This window comes from Osmerus mordax, chromosome 4 (genome assembly GCF_038355195.1).
Source record: "Osmerus mordax isolate fOsmMor3 chromosome 4, fOsmMor3.pri, whole genome shotgun sequence".
In the NCBI taxonomy this organism is placed as follows: domain Eukaryota; kingdom Metazoa; phylum Chordata; class Actinopteri; order Osmeriformes; family Osmeridae; genus Osmerus; species Osmerus mordax.
In genome coordinates, this window is record NC_090053.1 from 7,595,678 (window position 1) to 7,620,015 (window position 24,338).

General features: G+C 51.1%; 1 protein-coding gene across 1 annotated transcript; it reads right to left on the bottom strand.

Moving 5' to 3' along the window:
• Positions 1–513: 513 nt before the first annotated feature.
• pdhx (pyruvate dehydrogenase complex component X) lies at positions 514–24,338 on the bottom strand (the record flags this gene model as incomplete). Its single annotated transcript, XM_067235425.1, is given in 7 exon segments — positions 514–661; positions 3,014–3,203; positions 9,177–9,275; positions 10,235–10,440; positions 18,661–18,761; positions 21,450–21,533; positions 24,200–24,338. Coding segments are annotated over 7 exon segments (964 nt in total), but the record flags the coding sequence as incomplete, so codon positions are not given.

Here is a 24,338-nt window from a genome sequence, read left to right on the forward strand (position 1 = left end):
CCTCGGGGTAATGGAGCGTTCCTGAGAGGGACACCCGCGCAGGCAGCGCCCCGGAGGTACCACCCGTCGGCCCCCTCCCAGCACCCTCCTCCCTGGATGGGCGGGGCAGGGGCAGTGGGTGCGGGTGTGTGTTTCCACCACAAACGGCCCCCTAGCGTGCGGGTTCTGTGACGCCGGGCTACTGACGTGTCGACTAGGGGTGCCGCGTCTTTGCCTATGCGGAGGGGCTCAAGGAATGGGATGTGCGCGCGTGCCTTTAATCAGAGTGCACGGGTATGCTAAATCACTTAGAAAACCACCCGGGAGCCATGATTAGGAGCCTTTAATCCTGGCTGACAAGCAACACTGCCCCGGCTCCATGGAGCGGGCCCAGCTGTCCCGAGTCCCAGCACATGCAGCCGAGTGCCCGGTGTCCTTGAGCAGAGCTCATCACCGCTGTCCCACAACTGGCTGGGTTTCAAAGTGAGCGCTACTTCATCACGAAGCCCCTCGCGGCGCTGGGCTGGTACACACCTTTGGCCAGCTGCTTGCGGAGCAGCATGACGGCGCCCAGGTCACAGTCGACGGAGGCGTAGGCGTGGGGGACGGTGGTCTTGGACTGGGTCAGTCGCTGGGCGATGACACGGCGGACGTTGGAGGCTGGGATCTCCGAGAAGGTGCCCTGGAGGGGGGGGGGGGGGGGGGGGGGTGAGAGGAGGAGGGGCGGGCGGGGAGAGTGACGAGCGGGTGTGAGGGGATTTAGGTGGAGAGGGGAGGGTGTGAGGGGAGGCGGGAGAGAAGGAGGGGAAGAGAGTGTGAGGAGGGAGGGGAGGAGCGCGAGAGGAGGAGACGGGAGAGAGGAGAGGAGGGGAGAGGGGAGGGAATGAGGAACGAGAGAGGAGGGGAAAGTTAAAGGAGAGGTCAGTCAGAGAGTCACAGGCCGGATTTATGTAATTTGACATCTTAATGAGTCAGTTCCCGTCAATAACTTCATTACCGGAGCATATGCTTTCACCTGGAGCTGAGATGCTACACTTACCAAGGTGTTCACAAGGATTGCTATTGACTAGCTCATTATACAGAACTGATTGCTTGGAACTGATTTTGTTCAGTCTAAAATCTATTTCTCATCTGAATATTTGGTAATTTACTGAAACTAATCCTTCAAGTAGTCAGTCAATGAGCCTTGTCCTTTATGTGGAACTTGTGCAGCGGAACGCTCAACAAGTGCATCAGAAACGAGTTAACAGGACGCGGGAAATCCTTTTCACACTGACCTGCGTTACAACTGTTTATCAAGGCTTTCCCTTGCAACCCTTTCAAACCAAAAGCAAACACTCGTTTAATCTGCTACGTGACGATTTAAGCTCGGCCGACCAAAAAAGGTAACCAAATATCTGAACATGTCTGCTGCTGTCCGCTTCGTCAGCGAGCGCGAGCCACACAGAGGAGGAGTGTGTTGTGCAAGGGCTGGAGGCTTTCTGAGGGACGGTGGACAAATCTTGGCCAGAGCTCACCCGGGAGAGGCCCTTCTGAACCGCACGCACACCAGCGAGCAGGCTAATGAACACCAGGCACATACAATCTAAAAATACCCCCCCCCCCCCCCCCCAACACAAATACAAGAATTGTTTGGCTTCTGCCGTACGGTCGCGCAGAACCAAAGACCAATTTCCCCACCTAGGATGGATATAAAACATTCTATTCGCTTCCGTTTACTTCTATTCCGTAGAAATGTATTGCTGTCCTTATCCACAAAGTGATTTGATGTCTCTACTTCCGTTGCCACCAAAGAAAGTGCCTCTTCTAGCTGCCTGCATGCTCGTATGCGAGTCTGACTGGAAATAGGTGTGACCTTGAGTATTCCACTTCGCTGAGGACATCCAGTCTAATGCTATCCTCCAGGCCCATCTGTCTGGCTCCCACCCCTGTGTAACAGGCATGTTGAGGCAGCCGGAGAGGGCCGGTTCTCTGTGGAGTGGGACCGAACGGAGCAGGGAACCCGGAGACCTGTCGAGGCATCGGCGGTCGTCCTGGGTCTTCACCCTCTCCTCCACACGTACGACCTCTCTGCCTCTGTCTCTCACTCACTCGCTCCCTCTCTTTCCGTCCCCTCTCTTTCTCTCCCCATTTCCCCTCTCTGTCTCTGCCTCTCTCTCTCTCTCTCTCTCTCTCTCCATCCCTTCTCTTTGTCCCACGCTTTCTCTCCCCCCCCCTCTTTATCTCTCCCTCTATTCATTTCATTTCATTTAGTCATTTAGCAGACACTATTATCCAGAACGACTTACTATAAGTACAGGGACATTCTCCCCGAGGCAAGTAGGGTGAAGTGCCTTGCCCAAGGACACAATGTCATTTTGCACAGCCAGAATCGAACCAGCAACCTTCGGATTACTAGCCCAATTCCCCTAACCGCTCAGCCACCTGACTCCCTCTCTATCCCCCTCTCCCTCGCCATCTTTCTCCCCCACTCTCCAGTCCCGTTGTCCCCCCCACCCAAAATCTCTCGTCCCCTCTCTCCATCTCTTTCCCCCCCCATCTCTCCATCTCTCTCGCGTGGCTGCTCCTCTATCTGTCTACATCTCCCCTCTTTCCAGCCGACAGTACCACTATCTCCAGGCTGCATACCTCGGAGGGTGTGATGGGCCCCTTATGTTCTTTTCACGTGTGAGCATAGGGGCATGTAGACAAGCCATTGTGCAAACAGTGATACGGATCAGGTCCAAACCCCAAATCACAACATAAACAGGGACAGCCATATAACTCATCGTTTTTTAGAACACAAAACAACTCCTCATAAGGATGGAATAACAGGACGACAAAATTAAAGCTTTGGGAGGTATAGAAATCAGTCCTAACCCACAAAGCCACTCGTCCCTAACCCAGGCCCTGACAGCATCTCTTCCAGAACGATGGATTGGTTTTTGCTGAGGCACCAGAGTAGACGTCGTATCATCTCATACTCTCTCCTGAAAAACAGACTGTGTGTGTAGTGTGCGTGTGTGTCTAGTGTGTGTCTAGTGTGTGTTCTCACCGGTGCTCCAGGCTTCCCTGGTATGGAAAGTGGAGGGTACATGGGCCTGCTTCCAGGGGGTGGAGGGGTGGCCGCGGGCGGGGAGGCAGGCCTAGGGGCTGCTGGGGCTGGGGTCAAGACCGGGGCGGGGGCAGCCATGGGTGGAGCTGCTTTCGCGTCAGGATACTTCTTCAGAAGGTTCAGGGCATCTCTGTAAAACACAATCGCAGAAGGAGGTGAGGGCAGGTGAAGGGAAAGAACCGATGAACCATTAGAAGAATGCAGGCCCATCTAATGGGAGAACATTGTTGGAGAACACAGGATTGGATTGGATTAGCTAGTCAGAGTTCATTTACGTATACAAGTACACTGACGTGTCAACCAGGACCCCACCTTGACATGTGAACATCCGGCTTCATTCAATCTCAGCAGACTAAAGTCGAGATCCCTGACAAGACCAGACGAATGTGCACTATGACTCAAGGAGGGAGGGCCTCAAAGCTGGGATTGTGCCTCTGAAGTATTTCAACATACTTAATACTGGGCCACTCCTCCGATTTCTGTGCTTGGCAAAGAGTCTACATGTCCACCTCCTCACAATGCAAATGATCCCTCCCTCCCTCCCTCTCCCCCTCCCCCTCCCTCTCCCTCTCCCTCTCCCTCTCCCCTGAGTACCCCCCCCCCCTCTCTCTCCCCCCCCCTTCCCTTCCCCTCCCCTCCCCCCTCTCTCTCTCTACCCCAGTGCATGACAGCAGGTACAGAAAGGCCAGTGTGAAGACGTCCTTTCAGCCGGGCCCACGGTGAGCCTGAGGTAAGCACACATGCAGTACTCTCTGTTCCGGAGTAAACATGAAGCCGTGGGCTCCGGACTGTGACTGGGCCCATTGATAGGTGCCTTGCTTTGGGGGGGGGAGGAATGAAAAACAACCCCCAAAATATATACCTCGACCCCTAATGCAGGTGACAGGCCCTCAGACCAACACACACGAAAATAAACAGTCCACAACCCCGGCCCTGGGTCTCGGGGAATGTAAACGAGTGGACGAGAAACAAGGCAGCGACGAGTAACAAAACACAGCTGGGAGCTCATCTAATGCTCTCTCTCATAAACATTTACACAAGCAAATAGGCCACTGTCACCGTGTCTAGAGAAGACGGGAAAGCTTTGGCGATGGAAACTCTCCATCACAGAGCGTCTGCTGGCCGGAGAGAGTCGAGATATTTAGTCTGGAGAGGAGGGGTGTCTGCCTGGGGTCACAGGGAGGCACCTGGGTGAGCCCGGGACTGGAAGCAGGCTGCTCTGCAAGACGATTGTGAGTGAGGAGTAACACACACACAAAGAGAGAGTGATAGACCGAAAGACAGAGGCCGAGGGGTGGAGGTAACTCCAGGTCCTTCTCTCCAGGTGGGCAGCGTAGCACCAGTGGGAGAAGCGCTCCCCAATCTGACCCAAACAGGAAGCCCCCCTCCCCCCTCCCCCCCCCCAATCCAGCCCACGTTCACTCCCGCATCTGGGAAGCAGAGAGTGCACGCTGGCTGGGCAGGGCCACAACAAGTCAGGAGACGCAGAGAGAGTGACATCGAGAGAAATTCATTAATAACGGCGTCGGTGAAACCCCGTACGTGGACCTCGATGCCAACATCTGATCTCTTATCAGCCCTTTAACCTTCTTTCGCTTTCGTCGTGTCTGTCAGTCGTAAATAAACAGTTTGGTCGGGCACCTGGCACTTTGACATGGCATCTTCCAAGTCTGTGACTCACTCAGCCACAAGCCGCCGTGGCATGCCTGCCTCGAGGTATGTCGCAGCTCCACCCTTCTCTGACGAAAGCTGAAGCATCATACCACAACCTCATACCAGGCTGAATTATTCACATTTACATTTTACATGCTCTCTTACTTTTCACGCTCTTATCCAATGCGACATACAGTAAGTACGGGGACATTCTCCCCGAGGCAAGTAGGGTGAAGTGCCTTGCCCAAGGACACAACGTCATTTAGCACTGCCGGGAATCGAACCAGCAACCTTAGGATTAATAGCCCGCTCAGCCACCCGACCCCTGAATTATAGGTGACATGTGACCGCATTGGAAGTTAGGAAAAACCCGGGGCACATGTCAGTGTTGAAGTTCAGGGCTGCTCCCCTCTGAGCATGCTGCCCCGGGCCCGTTAGCTTTACGAGTGCCAGCAGCATATTGATTACGCCATGTCCGGGTGTGAAACCAGAGAAGAAGACAAAATCCCATTGACCGAGACACCGCAGAAGAAGATGGGGTGTCATGTAGGTAATGCAAATAAGTGAGAGTGAAAGGAATCGATGGACAGAAAAGGTTTGTCTCGGTCTGTCTTATCCTTTCAGGGAGAGTGGTGATGGGGCTGCTTGGTCAGGTATGGGGTGCATACTTCTCACCACTCTTCACCTGGTACATACTTTCCTTGGTAAAATGATTTCACTGGTACATCATTTCCTTGGTAAAATTATTTCACTGGTACATTATTTCCTTGGTATTCTGACTTCGCCTGGCATGTCATTTCTATGGCACGGTACATGATTTCCCTGAGTTTCCCGGTACATGATTTCACAAGGATGTTTTATTTGTTTGCCAGCTTCCCCCTTCCTCACAACACAGCTAAATTCTGGGCCTATTCCTCTCTACAAGTCTTCCTTCTGTGTGTGATCTCTCCCTCTCCCTCTCTCCCCCTCCCCCTCTCTCTCTGTGTGGTGTCACTCTCAGTCTGAAGAAACCTCCCTCTCACTCTCTCCCAACCCATTGTTCTCAGCCATTAAATATGTGTGGACATGTCGGAAATCCCCTACCTACACTTAGAGACACACACATACAAACTAGTACAATCGAATAATTAGAGGGATGGTGCCAAGTGCAGACAGGCATAAAGTAGAAAGGGTCTGGCTCCTCTACTATAGCTCACCTACAGGATGGAACACGTCCCCCAGGAAACCTTGCGTCACATTGGGATGAGGACGGAGAGAGGTCGGGAGAGGGACATTAGAGCTAATGGCACCGACCGCCACAAGAGGCTGCTTTTATAAAAACGTTACTGACAACTCTGAACACAGAGTAAAAACACCCATGTGGTAATGGTGTATCATTTCATCGCGTATCCTTTATCCAACATGAAGTTGTTTGCTGCGAGCTAAAGGACATCCGTCGACTCACTTTGCCAGGAGCCCAGGGTGGTTGTTCTCTGCTAAGGTCACAACGTGTGTGTGTGTACGAGTGAGTGAGTGTTAGTGTGAGTGTGTGTGTGTGTGTGGGTGGGTGGGTGTGCGTGCGCGAGTATGTGGTTCGCTGGCCGGTCCATCCGTACAAGGGACATCTGCTTTTCACACAGGCCATTTATACTCTCCCTGACAAGCCTCTGAAAGGAGGACAGGAGGTGACTGGAATACTAAAGAGCTTTGAGGCTATATACACAAACACACACACACACACACACACACTCGGCTGGCTCACTTCTCCACATGTAGGACGAATGCGAAATGAGTCGTTCCAGTGTTGGACGGCTACATGTACACGTCTGGGGACAGGGATGAGGAAATGTGCTGGAGTCTTAAGCAAACACACGGCACCTTCCAACGACTCAATCTAGCATGGCTACCACACGCTTCCTTCCAGAAATGTTTGTATTCCTAAAACCAACCGTTTCCTTCGAAACGACGTTCGTCCCACCGCGCGGCTCCTCCCCTCCGGCCAGGAGGGGGGGACAGGCGGGCGACCCCGGGAGAGAACTACCACAGAAGCTGTTTTCTGAAGCTTACCAGAGGGGGATGTACCTGAGTAGAACAACCCCATTGGATACCCACAGTCTGCCTAGCTTGGACCCATGTTCCTCGGAGGCAGGTTTGGCTACCAATAATGCATTGTAACATTATTGTATCCCTCCTCAATACCACAACTCCCAAGTGTATAGGACCATGCCTGGACATGATTGACTTTTGAAGATGGAGTCACAGTCTTAAACACCCCCACACACTAGCCTCTGGGGTGGCAGGCAGTACAGGTTGTACTGAACATCAAGTCCATGATCTGATCCTGATACAACTTAATTACAATCACTTTCAAACTGAATAAACAACCAAATTACTAGTTGGCTAGACCTTAATTTACAGACCCGATTGAACAAGGGAAACATTGTGTGTTGCGATGTCATGTCTGTCGCCACACTTGCTGCAGAACACCTGTTCACTGTAAAATCAGGTGGCTGAGACAACCGGAATAGTCGCCTAGCAACCCATCCTCGGGCCGTGTCACCCAGTGTCATAATTCCCAGCAGATGTATTTGAATTATGGAGCAAACAACAGTAAAGTTCAAATAAAACCCAGGATGGGGAGGCGGGCTCCTTAAATCAGACCTAAATACGTATATTTACCTATTTCGGTCTGTTTGTTTGAATTAAATCCCGGATCTATGTCTACTACCTAAACCACAAATACATTCACTGTAACAACTACAGGGTTTCCCGAAGCACTTTTCAGTTATGGCGGCCGCCTAAGCCTGCCGCCTTAACTACGTCGTCTCAAAAAAATACAAAGAATATTTTTAACATGACAAAGGCCCTTTTTTTTCTTCTTCCTGACTTATCTGTTCCCATAACCAGGAGATAATGAACCTGTAAGAACACTTCTTGCCACAGTGTGCAGCTCCAGGCCTTCTACACAGGAAGGCCCTGTGGCTTGGCCGCTCTCTACCCACTCACAGATACCAAAGTTATTCACCGAGTTAGGTGTGGCAGTGGCAGAGGCCTGGGCGGTGCCTCGAACCCGAAAACCATCTGCACACACGAGCCCTTCAGGCCTGGTCCATCCCTTTCCCCTCCTCCGACCTGTGCGCTCTCTCATGACTGACTGATCCGCTCTTCGTGACCTAGTTTCACTCTTTCCCTCTGTCCCCTGTGTGTGTGTGTGCGCGCGCCCATGTGTGTGTGTGTGTGCGTCTGGGTTGTTTTCCCGTCTCTTTTCTTAGGTAACCCCGCCATGATCTCATGCCCGGGCGGTACCAGGAGCCTGTGTTGTTCATGCCCTCGACTGATGCCACTCAGGGGCAGGCCGGGCAGACAGGGAGGGGCAGCACTTCCTGGCTCGCAGCCTTATCTGATGCACCGCAGGACAAAGGCAGGGAGAACAGGCAGGCCTGGGGCCTCTGTGGGGGAGGACTACGTATGAGCAGGCCTGGGGCCTGTGTGGTGAGGAGGAAGGCTAACCTTCACAGAATGTATGGCTTCGAGGGTGAGGAGGAATGCTAACTTCCAGAGAACATATGGCTTCTAAGGTAACAAGGGTTGGTGGCTATGGTGAGGAGGAATGCTAACATTCAGAGAACGTATTTCCTCTGTGGTGAGGAGGAATGCTAACATTCAGAGAACGTATTTCCTCTGTGGTGAGGAGGAATGCTAACTTTCAGAGAACGTAGAGCAAGATGCTAGTTCTCTCAGACCCCCAGCTGGCAACTCATTATCCTTAGTGACGTTGTGCTGATACAGTAGAGTTCTGGGTGGATCACAAAAAAAGTATGTATTCTGACAGTAAGCATAAATCTGGGGCTTAAACTAATTTTAGGTACTGTACCACCAATACATGAAACCCTGCTGGATTACACAGAAAAATCATAAACAAATAAGCACACTTTTCAGTGTTATCTTCACTGAAATCTACCCACTCACACAGCCACACACAGCTCGGTTTCCATGACCAGCGGTCTATCCTGGAGACAGGGTTTCCATGGCAACAGCTATGACTTAATGAGATTCCCCAGCAGGGTGTGAGGTGGATAACGAGAGTTGTCCGTCAGGCCAGGGGTGACAGCGGTAGGCCATTAGAGTCTACTGTGAGTGTGTGTGTGTGTATGTGCGGGTGTGTGTGTGCGTGAGCGAGGTAGCATTACGTAACAGTTTCTTTCTCGGGTGTGACAACACCTACATAACAGGGTTAAATCACCTGGTATCTCTCTATCATTCCTTGGTCTCCTCTCTCTCTCACTCTCTCTCTCTCTGCCTGTCTCTCACCCACCCCCGCCACTGCCTCACTCACTGACTCTCTCTTCTTCTTTCATTCATGTCAGCCCCCCCCCCCCCTTTACCTCTGCCTGCTCCCCCAAAACGGACATCTCCTACCCCTCTTGCCTTCTTCCCTCCCCTCCTCCATCCTTGCCCGCTCCCTACTCACTCCTTGGTGATGAGGCCCCTGGGCCCGGTGCGTGTGGCTAGCAGGGGGTCCAGGCCGTGTGTGTCCAGGATGTGCCTTGCTGCTGGACTCAAACGCAACCTGCACAGAGGGAGGAGGAGGGGAGGGGGGAGGGAAGAAGAGAGGGAGTTACACAGAACCGTTTGCAAATTCAAACAGAGCCCAACCCTGTCATGCAGGCCCGGTCAGCCCAACCCTGTCATGCAGGCCCGGTCAGCCCAACCCTGTAATGCAGGCCCGGTCAGCCCAACCCTGTAATGCAGGCCCGGTCAGCCCAACCCTGTCATGCAGGCCCGGTCAGCCCAACCCTGTAATGCAGGCCCGGTCTAGCATTAATGTCAGACCTAAGCTTAGGTAAAGATGACTAGCACGCAGCGGGACAGCCAAAATGCAATCCGCACAGCAGCTGGTCGGTGATCTAAAAGACAAGTCTTAACAGTCTTCAGGCATCAACACCCACTCCAAGTCTGTCCCCTTCCCTGCGAACCCACGATGCCACCACACAGCTCTTTCCCCCCCTCTCCAATTTCGAACGACAAGATAATGAGTGCTGCGAGTCAAATTAACAGACACTTACAGGAGTAGAGTGCCTTTTAAGTGTCAATTCCCTGTCCGGTTTAATAACCCCCCCAGCATGAGCATGAGCGCCCACGACCTCCCACCCCCCGAGCCTTTCCAGGCCGGCCCGGCGGACACATCATGAAACATGGATTGGAACGACAAAAAAATGAACCCAAAGAAAGAACGTGTTGACAAAACAGATAGGACCTTCTCCTCATGTGTTTTGCACATGCCCCTCTGCTCCAGAGGAGTGTTGATGATGTCAATAGTCATGGGGCGGATGTTGTGATGATGTGGAATATGCTGACTGGGCAGGTGGAACCATATATGAGGGCAGAGAACAGTGGAGGTCCGCTGCTATTAAACCACATACCAAAAGCTCCGGGGTCGAGCGTCATGGAACGTGACTGACAGAGGGAGAGAGGAGAGGAAAGGAAGGAAGGGAATGAGGAGGTGAGGAAACAGGCGGGGGTACTCACGGTCCTGTGGCGGCTGGTTTGGGAGGAGGGGGGGGCGGAGCGGCGGGGGCCGCAGCGGGGGCAGGGGCCGCCTCCACGGGGGCGGGGGGAGGCGCGGGGGCGGCTGCCAGTGGGGGGGGGATGTCCACCTGCTTCCAGTCCTCCCCCTCCTCCACCATCAGGGCTATGAGAGTACCCAGGGGCACGCTGCGGCTACCCTCCTCCATCTGCGCACAGACACACACACACACACACGCGCGCACGAGAGAGAATACAGTCATCCCAGTTAGTACAGTTCTCTCTTGTGAGTTGAAACATATCAAGAAGAATTGGGACCATTTGTCCAGAATTGTAATATCAGGTGAGATGCCCCTTCTGCCACCGTTCAGTCTGATGGTGCTCGTCTAGAGCAGTCTGATGGTGCTCGTGTAGAGCAGTCTGATGGTGCTCGTGTAGAGCAGTCTGATGGTGCTCGTGTAGAGCAGTCTGATGGTGCTCGTGTAGAGCAGTCTGATGGTGCTCGTGTAGAGCAGTCTGATGGTGCTCGTGTAGAGCAGTCTGATGGTGCTCGTGTAGAGCAGTCTGATGGTGCTCGTGTAGAGCAGTCTGATGGTGCTCGTGTAGAGCAGTCTGATGGTGCTCGTGTAGAGCAGTCTGATGGTGCTCGTGTAGAGCAGTCTGATGGTGCTCGTGTAGAGCAGTCTGATGGTGCTCGTGTAGAGCAGTCTGATGGTGCTCGTGTAGAGCAGTCTGATGGTGCTCGTGTAGAGCAGTCTGATGGTGCTCGTGTAGAGCAGTCTGATGGTGCTCGTGTAGAGCAGTCTGATGGTGCTCGTGTAGAGCAGTCTGATGGTGCTCGTGTAGAGCAGGCCTAGTCAGAGACGTGCTGACACACCTACAGCAGGTAGTCTTACACAGACTCGCGCTCTATTCTCAGGACGGGAATTGGAAAAAGGGATTTTATGTATTGGGCACCCTTATCATGGAATGTGTTGCAGAATGATGTAAGACTCAGACAACTGATACCACTTACTGCTTTTAAATCTAAAATTAAAGAAATGGAGGCAGGTTCCCAAAAATGTCAATGTTTTTCAATTAACCAGGTTATGTAACTGACTCAAATTATTATTTATTTTTTACTTGTCTAATTTCTGTGTTTTTCTGTCTGTAACTATCTGTTTTTATGTTGCTGCCTGTCTTGGCCAGGTGTTTCCTTGAAAAATAGATGTTTAATCTCAATGGGACCTTCCTGGTTAAATACAAAACAAAAATCTAATTAAACTAGGAAGCGGTGCCGGGGGAGACAGAGAGGGGTGCTGGGAACTGGAGTGGATGATGACAGGAGGAAGGCGTCCTGGCACCTGACACGTGGAAACAAGACCAACCGCCTCTGAAGGATGAGGAAGCAGCTGACTTTACCGCTCCTACCCTCGCCCATCCATTCTCTTCCTCGTTCTCTTGACAAGAACAGACAGAGTGTTGCGAAGGGTCCCTCCCCCTCCTCCCCTTCCCCCCCCCCCCTCCCCTACCTCCCTTCACTCACTCCCCTCCCCTTCCCCCTCGCCCTCCCTAGGTGTTTTCCCAGGGTCAATATTGATTAGTTCTACATGAAAGGCCAGGCACAAAAAGATAAAGGCTGGGCTTCGGCACTTTGCAATGTTTCCAAAAAGCTATCCCTTATTGAGCTGTCGTTGCTGTTAAGGGCACAACTCCGCTGGGGGAGATGGCAGGCTGAGGACAAGCTAAACAACACAACTCCTGCCAAGGAGGAAGCAGTCGGTTTTGAACACAGTGGATCACGACGACGCGACATACTCGAATCGGGTCATCATAAAATGGGTCGTACCTTCGTTTTGCATACAGTCATAAAACGCATACGTGCCATGTTGTAGAACACACATCATAATTACTGCATCTATACCAATGTGTAGGAGAGGGTGTATAGTTCTGAGCAATCCCTCCCCCTCCCCCCCCACACACACACTCACACACACCTCCCCCTGTGCCCACTCAACAGCCACGCCACTCCAATGAACCCATGGGCTCCAGCTAACCAGAAAGAACAGTGGTCGACGAGATGAACACCTGTGCTCACAGCAGGCCAGAACAGACACTATGATCTGGACCCCAGCTCCTAAATTAGGGCCCTCCATCTAGCCCACAAAGAGGAGATTCATGAAGTGTGGCAGCTCAAGCGACACTAGGTTAAAGAAATCAGTTTTTTTGTAGTGAGGGGGTGGGGGCACCCACACAACCTGAAACATGGCTCAGCCTTTCAAGGCTTGCCCTGGCTTGCATGTGAGTTACGTGCGCTTTTCTTCCTCCTGCTGGGGGCTGCAGGTGTGTGTGACGTACTGTGTGTGTGTGTGTGTCGCCTCTATCTCCCAAGCCAGGTGGGAGGCGATAGATGACATCAGCAGCGCCAATGGCGACAAATCAGGACTTCTGGAAATTTCCATGGAAAGCTCCCCCTCCCCCGTTCCCCTCCTCCCTCGGCCAGGTAGAGCGAGCTCTGGAGGTGGGAGTATGTTGCTACCTACTGTGACACACACACACACACACACACACACACAGTAGAGGAGGTGTGGCCTGTGCCTTCTCAGATAATAGAGCCGTAGAGGGGAGGAAGGGAGCGAGGCCCTGTGATGGATCTCAGTTGCGACTCCATCTACTCCAGATTGATGGGGGGGGGGGGGGGGGGGATGGTGGGAGGGGGGCTCGGCCGTGACCGTTAACCCCTGGTGACCATGGTTACCCTGGCAGGTTTACATCAGGTCAAAGGACAGGTCAGATTAGTCGGACTCAATCATACAGGTGACCTTTGATAATATCACACGCCAAGCATATTATGTGAACTAAAATATGGTAACACAGATTACCACAGGTTCAGTAGCCTATATCATTTCGATATATTGGAAGCTCAGGGATATATTGGGCAAAAAGATGAACGACTGGGTTATGCATGAGTCTGTATGTTCAATGGGTAGATTGTTTGACCATGCACACAGTTTATATCTCCAGGTATAGAATTGCCCTACAAATCCCCTCTCGTTTGGAGCATTGTGATGTCACACTGACATCAGGCAGTAAATCATTTGTCCGGCTCTCCCTCTGTGTGTGTTCCACAATCCTGAAAGGGGGTGGTGAAGGACTCCCCTCAGTGAAAGCACGGCATCAGAAGGTCTGGGGATGGGTCGCTGTTTATTCCCACCTCGGGATAGGAATGATGGCAAGTCTCAAGCTGTCGTAACATGACTACATTCTCGATTGCATCACGACACCCACTTCTTCCCTGAACAATCCCAGATTCACCAAACCTACGGACGGTGTTGGACAAAAAAACGGGAAAAAAAATTGTCCGCATGGTCCACCTCCAATTAAACCAAAATATGCAAATGCGGTCCTACTTGGTGAGGTGGCTTGGCACAGACACAGACAGCTGAGCGTTAATGATTTCCCATTCATTTGGAAGAGAACAACATTGCTTCACAATCCAGCTCTGTGGGGTGTCGGGGAGAGAGAGAGAGGCGACCATGCACAGGGGCATATTCCTAGCCCACGAACAGAATCTTCGTAAACACCAATTAAAGGCCGGGATATGAATAGGAGCTGCTGCTTTAATTAGGCTCTCGCAGAAACTGCAGCTCTGGGCCGAATGCCGCTCCATCGGTTTCCCCCCCGCCGACGACTCTTTGTGTTTTCTGTCATCCCTAACAGATGTTCTTCTTCCTGGTGCGTGGACGTCTCCATCAGACACACGGTACACAACAACAAAAATAGCACACGGGCGTACGTACGGGGCTCAACACTGCCATCGTCTGGCTCCACTTTTCTCATCAAGTGTTTTTTTTTCCTCTCTTGGTTAAACAGGGATTACAATAGTAGTCCAGTCCTCGCTGGGTGAAAGTGATAGAGAGAGGCTCAGGTGACTACAGGCAGAGAGACAGAGAACGGTAGAGAGAGAGGTTCAACTGGCTGACACCGATTCCACGCATTATAAAGGATCCACTCTGTGATTCCAGTGGCGTGTTGCCGGTCAGCCGGTGGAAGAAGGGTCTGGAAGCACCAGGTGGTAACGAGGAGGGTCCAGGTCTCAGCCTATCGGACTGTGTGGATGCAGGTACTCGCGGCTCTTCAGAACCCACCCCCAGGCAGAACACCCTCCATTGATCAGGATACGCACACAAGAGACCGCCGAAGCGCTCAATTTGTCCCGAGAGGCCGAGAGAAGGCCCGCTTTGTTTGGAGGCTGTGGAAAATATACAGTATCGATCGCTGAAAGAGGGGGAGGAGGAGGGAGGAGAAGAGAAGGAGGAGGGGAAAGGGCGATATTTGTGATTGAATCTGGGTTTTACGTGTTGCCAGGCAGATTAGTCTTATGAGAGCCAGAGTGAGAGTTCTTGCCATCAGTCACAGCCTTTGATTTGGTCTGCTTCCTCAATGAGACAAATGATTCTAGAGAGATCTTCCTCCAGTGCTGAAGCTCTGCTTCAGTATCAACGTGACAAAACAACCATTTTATGATGATGCCTCCAGCAGTTAACCCCTTAAATAGGTCTCAATCCTTAATCACAACACTAACAAGGCTTTGCTACAAAACAATCTACCTGTGCTATGATATACAAACTCTAGAGTTCAACGCGGTAGGCGAATGTCAAAGATTCAACCACACTGTTTAAAACATATTTTGAAAACCAGCTGTTTAACCTGGGAATTCCAGCTTAAACAACCATCACAGGAGGACATCAGCATGAAGCCAATTACTTATCTGGCACAAAGTCCTCTGAATAGAGGTAATAATAGCCCGGAACACATCTCTGCAACAAAACCCCAGATGGTACACAACCATATGGGTTTACTGTGGAAACGCACAAAACCCACACGGACACAGTGGGAGACCTGGATGTTGGTGTTTGAGGGACAGTGCACATACTGTTCCTCTACAATCTCTGGGACACATATAAAGCTGGAGACAGCTAGCAGGTGTGCGTGTGCCTGGCTCACAGAGCAGACAAGCGAAGACGCTGTTCAAACTTGTAAAACAGAAACTATAAGAAAACTATAAGAAAAATGTTGATGTTCATTACAGGCGGGGGGGGGGGGGGGGGGGGAACGATACCTTTGGTGGTGTGCAGTAATAGTTTTGCTTGGCCTTAATACTGGCCCATAGTTCCCCTCGGTTGCATGTGTCTGGGAACAGGAAGCTGAACAGAGAAAAGAGAGGCTGGGGAATATTGAAAATAGAGGCTGGGGAACAGGAGACTAGACAGAGGACAGAGAGAGACAGAGAGACAGAGGACAGAGGACAGAGAGAGACAGAGGACAGAGAGACAGAGGACAGAGAGACAGAGGACAGAGAGAGACAGAAAAGGAGCAGAAGAAGAGGGGAGTTAGGGAACAGCGACAGAGAGAGACTGAGGAAAGAGAAGGGGGGGGGGGGGGGAGTTCATGAATAAAAAAAAACCTAGGGATTTTGAGACCGAGACAAGACTGGTCTCGATTCATCAGAGCGAGGAGTGACCCTGCGAGAATCCGTGTCTCCTCCGGCCACTGTCACAGCCTCCCCATGTCACCGTTAATGACAGCCAGAACGACAGGGACCAGACACACACACACACACACACACACACCCCGCCACCTCACGGAGAAACCCAACAACTGTTGGAAGACCACACTCCCTCCCAGGGTTAGGTGTTTAGTCTAAGTCCGCCATTCGTTCCAAAAAACGAAAATGATTAGGTTTCATGTCGGTGTATAAATATCGATGGCTAATGCGTTTTTCGACAGCAATCCATATTCATTCCGCACTTCCTCCGGAGGGAAAACCGTCGGGAAGGAAGCCGGTGAGAATCAGCCAGGGTGTGTGTGAGAACGTGTGGGGTGATGAGAGCGGGCGGGGGGGGCGGGGGGGTGATGGATGGGTAACTGGTTTGGACGGTAAGCACATTGGGCCATGTCAGACATCTTTATACAACCCTTCATCAATTCATCCAAGACATCATCACACAACATCTTTCACTGCACTTCAAGAAATGCCCGTCCTCCACCTGCTAAACGTGCATATCCATCAGCCCTCTTTATCTCTCCCTCCTCGCTTTCAGTAGGTCATCTGCTCAGCCACCGGCCTGGGGGGGGGCGGATCTATGTTGGCCAGATCGACCCAGCGCACACGCGCGTGTGTTATAGAGTGATTAACTGCACCCGGGATAGGTTTCCTGATTGAAGCCCTCAGGTCAGGATGGAGGGTAAGGGGTGGAGGTGTGGAGGGATGGATTCATATGGGCGTTTAGGAAGCAGGTTACCAACCCCCAGCACCAGTGAGAGGATTGAGGGTAGGGTGGAGGGGGGTAGGGTGAAGGTGTAGGAGGGGCTGGGTGTGTGGTGTGTGTGTGTGTGGTGGGGAGGGTTACGGGGCAGGTTCCCATCCCCCCCCAGCACCAGTAAGACCCAGCAGCAGAACCCCCACCTCTGGAGCTGGGAGGAGGTCAGGGTTGACCCTCATTAGGAAGTCCTGAGCCCTGTTGGCTGCCAGTCTGCTGTGGGCCCTCTTCCCAACTCCCACCGGCGTGGGCTTCATAACGAGCCCCTAATGTAGAGGGCGACGAGGTGCTTATAGAGACAAACTACAACAGCCCTGACAGCTCATTTAGGCGGTGACCCAGTACACAAAGGGGCAAAAACACAGCCATCCTAAATATATATGTACATATACATGTATGTTCATATGTACACACAGGCACACACACACAGCATATTGTATCCTGGGTGTTGTTTGGGGGTACTGGTGGGGGGGGTGTGGCTTATCTAATTCCGTGTTCTCTGCCAGCTCAAGCTCTTAAACCCCTACCCCCAACTCCTGGGTGGTTGCCATGGAAACTACCTCATCCCCATGGCAGCTGGATGGGAGGGCGTTAAGGGTGGGATAAGGGGAGGTGAGGGTGAGAGTGTGTGTGTGTGTCTGTGAGAGAGAGAGAAAGAGAGGTAGAGAAAAAAAAGAGATCAGAGAAATAGGGTCAGAGGGAAAATGTATATGGGTTACTGTATAATTGTGAAACAAAGCTTGCTTGGATTGTAAGCAAAGCACTTTTTAGTTTGAGTGTTAGTGTGTGTGTGTGTGTGTGTGTGTGTAGGGGGGGGGGGGGTGACTGTGTGCTATTTATGCACATAAGTAGCCATTTGAGTCGAGTGCAATGTTCATCTGGTAGAGTAGACCGGATCTGTATCGGGTCTTTATGCTACACAAACACAACACCTGAACCTGTGTCTCCAGTGCACCCTCAACTGAATATGAGCACACACACACACACACACCATCACATTACTGGACTTGCCTCTAAGCCTCTCTGCCCGGATGAATGGACACACGGTGGAGGATCCGGGGCACCAGGTGTGACACAGACCAGGCTGTGTGTGTGTGTGTGTGTGTGTGTCTGTGCGTGTGTCTCTCACTATCAGCTCACTCTGTCAGACAGTAGGGATGATCTGACCTCTTCCACAGCAACACACAGCCTGCCCAATTGTACACAGGGAAAAGCAATCATGGCATCACGGAATATAATGACTACAACCATCGACACTGCCTCTTCTTCAGGGTAGATCTCACAACCCAATATTATAAATACCAGAATAGAAGATATTTCCTCTGCAGATCATCCGTCTAAACTAACTGTTCCAAGTGCACTGATCAAGAGGAAGGACTGCAGCCTCCTGTGATTGGGCAGTTGAATGGGCGGGTCTTCCCACCCTGACTTATTTCAAAAGGCACGTCGATGTGACGGGAGGGGACAAACGCCTTCCGTCCCTCTGTTCTGGTGTTCAGACGTGTGGAGCAGGGCTGATGAAAGACAAGTGATCTGGCCATCTCTGGCAGGCTGGCAGATATTCACACATCAAACAGGCAGATGGAGGAGAGGAGCGAAGGAGAGAGAGAGAGAGAGAGAGAGAGAGAGAGAGAGAGAGAGAGAGAGAGAGAGCGAGCGAGCGAACGGGAGAGCAAGTTGTCACTGGACAGAGATTGTCAATGATGTTCTGCCAGTCTGTAGTCATATACCAGGTTTGACAAGTACAGCCAATTATAGATAGATAGAACCCCCCCCCACACACACACACACACACACACACACACACACACACACACACACACACACACACACACACACACACACACACACACACACACACACACACACACACACACACACACACACACACACACACACACACACACACACACACACACACACACACACACACACACACACACACACACACACACACACACACACACACACACACACACACACACACACACACACAACTTCCCTGACAGAGGAAAATCAATTTGCTCGCTTGTTTTCCCGCCCGAGCGTGTATCAGCTGGTACAGCCATCTGGTATTCTTGTTTGTGCGTGTGTGTGTGTCTGCACACTATATGTGTGATCGATTACCAATATCTTGGCCAAAACACCGTCATCGCTGGACTCCATGGTAACCACAGCCTTGTCGGTCTCAATCTCACAGAGAGCATCTCCGGCAGCCACCGGCTCACCTGGAGAGAGGAGGGGGGGGACACACACACACACACAGAGAGACAGAGAGGGATGGAGGGAAAGAGAAATCCTTTAATTTTTTCATACTTCAGTGTAACCCGACCTGAGGCAGTGAGTGAAGTCCCCTCCCTATGAATTCTGCATGAGCTGGTCACATCGTTACAGCCCCTCCATAAACTATGGACAGCTCCCATCATTACAGCCCCCATATAAACTACAGCTCGGCGCACTTCGTTCGATACCAACGTTGGTCGGCCAGATGGAATGATCCAAGCAGACAGTACGCTGAGCTAAACAAGCCGGCTTCCATCCACACCTCTCACACCAGTCTGCCCCTCCAGCAAACACACAGGAGGTAGGCTGGCAGAAACAGGACAAAGAGAGAGGAAAATCGGGATTATATATGAAAAAAAAGAACCCCATCGATATCGTCTGAAGCCAGTGGTGACACAGGAGCCTGGGATATGAGACGGCAAAGCTTCACCCCTCCATATCCCCCTTACCTCCCTGCGTCCTGTAGTGGGGATGGATAGGAATACATTATCCTCTGCTTAGCAATGCAAAGTAACTGCAATTACTCTCCACTATCCTACGTTCCACTGCTACATGTCACCTGTCACCTTGGGACAGAGAGACAGTGAAACAGAGAGAGAGACAAAGAGAGAGACAGAGAGTCAGAGATAGACAGTGAGACAGACAGAGAGAGAGACAGAGAGAGACAGAGAGAGAGACAGTCAGTGAGATATACAGAGAGACAGAGAGAGACAGTGAGACAGACAGAGAGAGAAACAGAGAGAGAGACAGAGGACTGGAGGAGAGTGAGCGGTGTTCAGATCCACGACTACGGACACCCACAGCAGGGAGGGGGGAAGGAAATCTTCTACACGAGAGATAAAAAGAGTCAGTCCACATTTCCCAACAGACTCTAGAACTGAAACTCTAATCAGATTCCTGTGCGGAGGAGAGGAAAGATATGATTGAATCTGCTGAGAGAGAAAAAAGAAAAAAAGTGGATTGGGAGAGCATGGATTCAAGAGGAAGAGGAGAGGGGGGAGGAGGAAGAAGCCTCGATGAGGTCGGGGTCAGGAGCTACGCTGACCAGATGTGCAGCCGAGAAGTAGGCTGGGGGGGGAGGAGTGGTCAGCGATCTTCTTAAAAAACATGGAGGAAGGGCACAGGCCTGGACAAGCACAGGGCACAGGCGGAAACACAGCCTAGCCACAGTGGGAAACATCTCCCCAGCTCAAGAGCTATAGGACTCCTCTCAACCGTGTTATGGAAGGAAAGAAGGAGAGGGAGAAGGAGGGAGTAGAAGAGGGGGAAGGAGGGAGGGTGGAGGGATGAAATATTGACCTGGGGTGCCCTAGAGAGCCTGGTGCAGAGACCTAGATTGGATTTGTCTGTGTGTGCGTGTGTGTGTGGTTTTAATGCTGTAGTACCCCAGGGGTTGGCTGTGATGTGAAATATTAAAGTTTAAACAGGTGACCCCCTAGCCTTTTCCACTCTGCTACACTGAATTGACTTTAGGCTTAACACTGAGATAAAACTGAGTCAAGTCAGGTAACAGAATGCACAGGAGGAACAACTGAATGGACAGTTGTAAACTGCCTCTAATCTAGAGCAATTCAAAACACTGTATACAGTGCAAGCACCATAGAAAACAATGAGAATGGGGAAATGACTTCTAAAAACCCATTTCTTGAAGCGCTGGTGACACGTGGCCTTGGTTAGAGGTGGATATTAATATACAAGTGACAGAGCTGAGAAATGGACGAGGTCCTCTTTAGGAAAGCGATGAAAAACTCATTGTGATGCCCGAGAGGCTGCGCGGCCATATGCCACTCGGAAAAACATCACTGGCAATGACGTTTCACTTCCACACACACCATTGCAATTCAATGCCTGACCGACGGCGTTTCGGTGTGTGATTGACTTCCACACACACCATTGCAATTCAATGCCTGACCGACGGCGTTTCGGTGCGTGATTGATGCAAACTGCAGAGCATGCGGCAGGACATGTCTTCCCCGTGTCTTCCAGGTGCGAGGCTAGTCGTCATGTGGCCTACACCTCCATCTCTGGTTCCAGCCTACGCCGTGAGATCGTCTTAAAGCCATGCCTACACGCGCAGCCGTCCCTAGAGACACCCCCCCCCCCCCACCCACCCATCCTATGACTGAGCCACACGGCAACAAAATGCCTAGCAGCAGCCAATGGGGGTGACTGTCTCGATAAAAGGCTGAACGGATGTAAGGGGGCAGGGGGGGAGGAGGGGGGGCTGATAGATATACCGGCAGTGTTTCGCTCAGCCAATTAGCTAGCGGCTGCTATCAGGTGCTGTGCTCTACCCAGGATCTGTGGTTACCCTTGTGTGATGCCACACAGCTGACAATTAAGGAGCTCCGGGCATTCCATCCCTCCTGTAGGACGGGGGAGGGGGGTGCACGACTGGAGAAGGGGCCCCACAAATACCAAACAGCGGGTAAAAAGGATGGATTCTGCATCCTGACGGATTTCTCCTCGTCATGATGCTTCCTCTCTCTGCAGGGTCATAAGAATTCTAGACTGCATGGATATTATTATTATTACACTATTAGCATTAGCATCAGTATGACAGCCTAAGCTAGGGTCCATGGGATGGTAGAGTGTTGCATCCTACACCTTGACTCATCACTGCGGCCTCTCACCTTCTTTCTTCAGCCATTTGACGATGTTGCCCTCCTCCATGGTCGGGGATAGAGCCGGCATCTGCACTTTGACTGGGGCGACCCCTAGAGGACGCAAAGGGAAACAGCATCAGACAAGAGCCCACAAGCGTATTCAGGAGTTCACATGGATGGTGTTTTAGCTGAAACAGGGAAGTACGGAGTACCGTGAAGCGATGCTCACTTATAACAGCCTGTCTAAGCTGAGACTGAACGTGCATACAGTTGTGTTGTCTACAGGGTGTGTGTGTGTGTGTGTGTGGTCATATGCCTCAGCACACATCTTGCCAGCTAGCTGAAGATTCCATGGGGCTCCAGCCAGGGAGCCACAGGAAGTGGATGGTGGAACGGAACAGGATTTCACCGTAGTAGCGCCGGCCTGTTGCCGCGGACCCATTGTACGATTTCCCCTCGGAGGGGGGGATCGATAATGTTGGGTTTGACTATGCAATAACAGATGAGTGAGCTGGTGTACACAGGCTGACAGGCAGTACATGCCCCTGGAAGCAACCTGGGCACCGTGCCTCAGACAGGGGCAGACTAGAGTTCAGCGTTCTGGATCGAGGCACTGGGCTGGTCACTTTACAGTCTGGGCTCAAGAGAGGCTGACAACAGCAGTACCCAGACCTGTGGAGAAATCCAATTCTATGTATAGCCATTTCACAAGCGACATCACAGAGGGCTTGACAGATGCCCACAGATCAACACCTAGAATATAACCGACGGAAACCCTCAGAGAAGATACGGAGTAACTCCTCAAAAGCTTTCAGAGAGAAAGAAATTGGGGGGAAAAAAAGAAAAGTGGAGGAGCTTCTGGTTCAGGCCTCCAGCTCCCAGTGTACACGGACAGGCTCAGCCTAGGCCTGGTAAGTGAGATGACAGCACTGGGTAGTTAGGACTGAGGGAACCTTGTGTGGTAGTGCTCGATGTTCATTGGCTGTTGTTACTGCTCATGCGGGAGTCAGTGCTGCATGTCACGTGTGACGACCGAACGAGTGCATCGTCGCACATCGATTCCCTCGCCACAGGCCCTTTGAAATTCCATTCATGTACCCGGGTCTCTTAATTTGAACGGGCAGGGGGGCCCAGTGGGCATTTAAGTGTGTATGCGGGGGGTATTTGGAGAGAGAAAGGGATAGAGAAAGAGAGAGTAGGCAGATAGACAGAATGAGGAGAGAAAGAGACAGAAAGAGCGTGAAAGAAAGAGCGAGAAAGCGAGGAATGATAAGTGTGAGAGGGAGCGAGAGAACAAAAGGAGATAAAGGTAAAGAGCAGAGGAGAGGTGAGTACACTGGGCCCTGGCCCATCTGAAATACCCGACACCTCCCCCTGCATTGTCTCAAATCACATCTGTCTCGATCCCCATGTACTGTAGCCTACACCAGACTGACCAAATCCTGCTGATTACCACCATTGGTTCCACACCATTGTCTACCATTAGGTCAGAACTGCAAATTGATCGTCTGGCCTAAATGTCAGTTGATAAAGCCCATTATACTGTGATTCACAAACCTCAAGGCATGAGAACAACATTGTGCTATTTTCCAACGGGAAAATTGGACCCCAGATTCCGTGCACGTTTTGCTGGCTGTTTCCATGACCTTAATCCTAACTGTCAGAGCCCTGAAGTGTGGAGGTGGAGGTCTTCATGGCATGCTGGAGAGGGCAGCATACGACCGGAGCCTTAGGCCCCAGCATGTCTCCTGGGTCACGCAGTGGCTGACTCACCACTCGCCCTGGGCCTGGTGCATGCCTGCGCTCTCATTTCATTGAGAAAACATGCATCCAGCAGAAACTGACATGCCAGAATGAATTGAGGTCCAACAAACTCATCCAAGCACTACGTAAGCAATAACCACTGTGATCAAATTTAAATAGTGACATTAGCATGTAGTTAAGGTCTAAGAAAAATATTTGGATGGATGGATGGATGGATGCTAAATATAAGATTATTGATTTAGTCTAAAAGGGTCAAGACTAAAGCCACTCGTGCAGAAAAGAATGTAATGTATTCAGAATCACATCCACATAGTCTAATGAAGTGGGCTAACTTGTAAGAATGATCAAAGGAGACTTCTGGCTTGCTTCTGCTGTTTGAAACTGTTGTCTGATGCTGCCCCCTGGTGGATACAGAACAACAGCTTCACTTCAGAAGCATTAACTGTTCATAATCTATCTTGTGAGCTAGCGCTTTTTAAGCCTTTAACTGAGCAGGGTACCTCCATGAGATATAATATCTATTTTGCAAGAAATCCCATAACATTTACTACAAAACAGCTAACATGCAAGGCCTTACATTCGTGAATTAAAATAAATGAGAGTGGCGTTTGTCATAGTCACATTGAACTGAACAGCCTGGCATTGACAAGCAATGCAAGCTAACTCAACCAGCTAACCAACGAACCTATTGTATCACAGTAGTATCAGTACTAGACCGTATCACATCTGCCAAATAAACAAACACATCGTTCGGTAGCTGACACAACGATATTACAACGATTATTGGAGGACATAACTATATCTTGCTATGTAGCATGGCTTGGCCGTTTTCAAGTAGTTCATTGCATGGTATAACGTATTTACATCACAAACTAACCAACATAGCTCAATATTTGAAGAACGTTTTGAGCAAGCATCCTCAAGGTGTCAACAGAGGTGAGCTCGTCTCGCTAGCCAGTCAGTGACAGTTTAGCTGAGCAGTAATACCATTCATTTACGGTGTCAACACTTACCGAAGAATGATGGGGACTGAAATATATGCCTGACATGGTCTTGCCACGAATGTGAAGACCATGAACATTTTTTAAGCTTTGACAATCTAAGACCGAATATAATTCCTTGACGACCCAGCCGTAAGGAGGCCGCCATGAT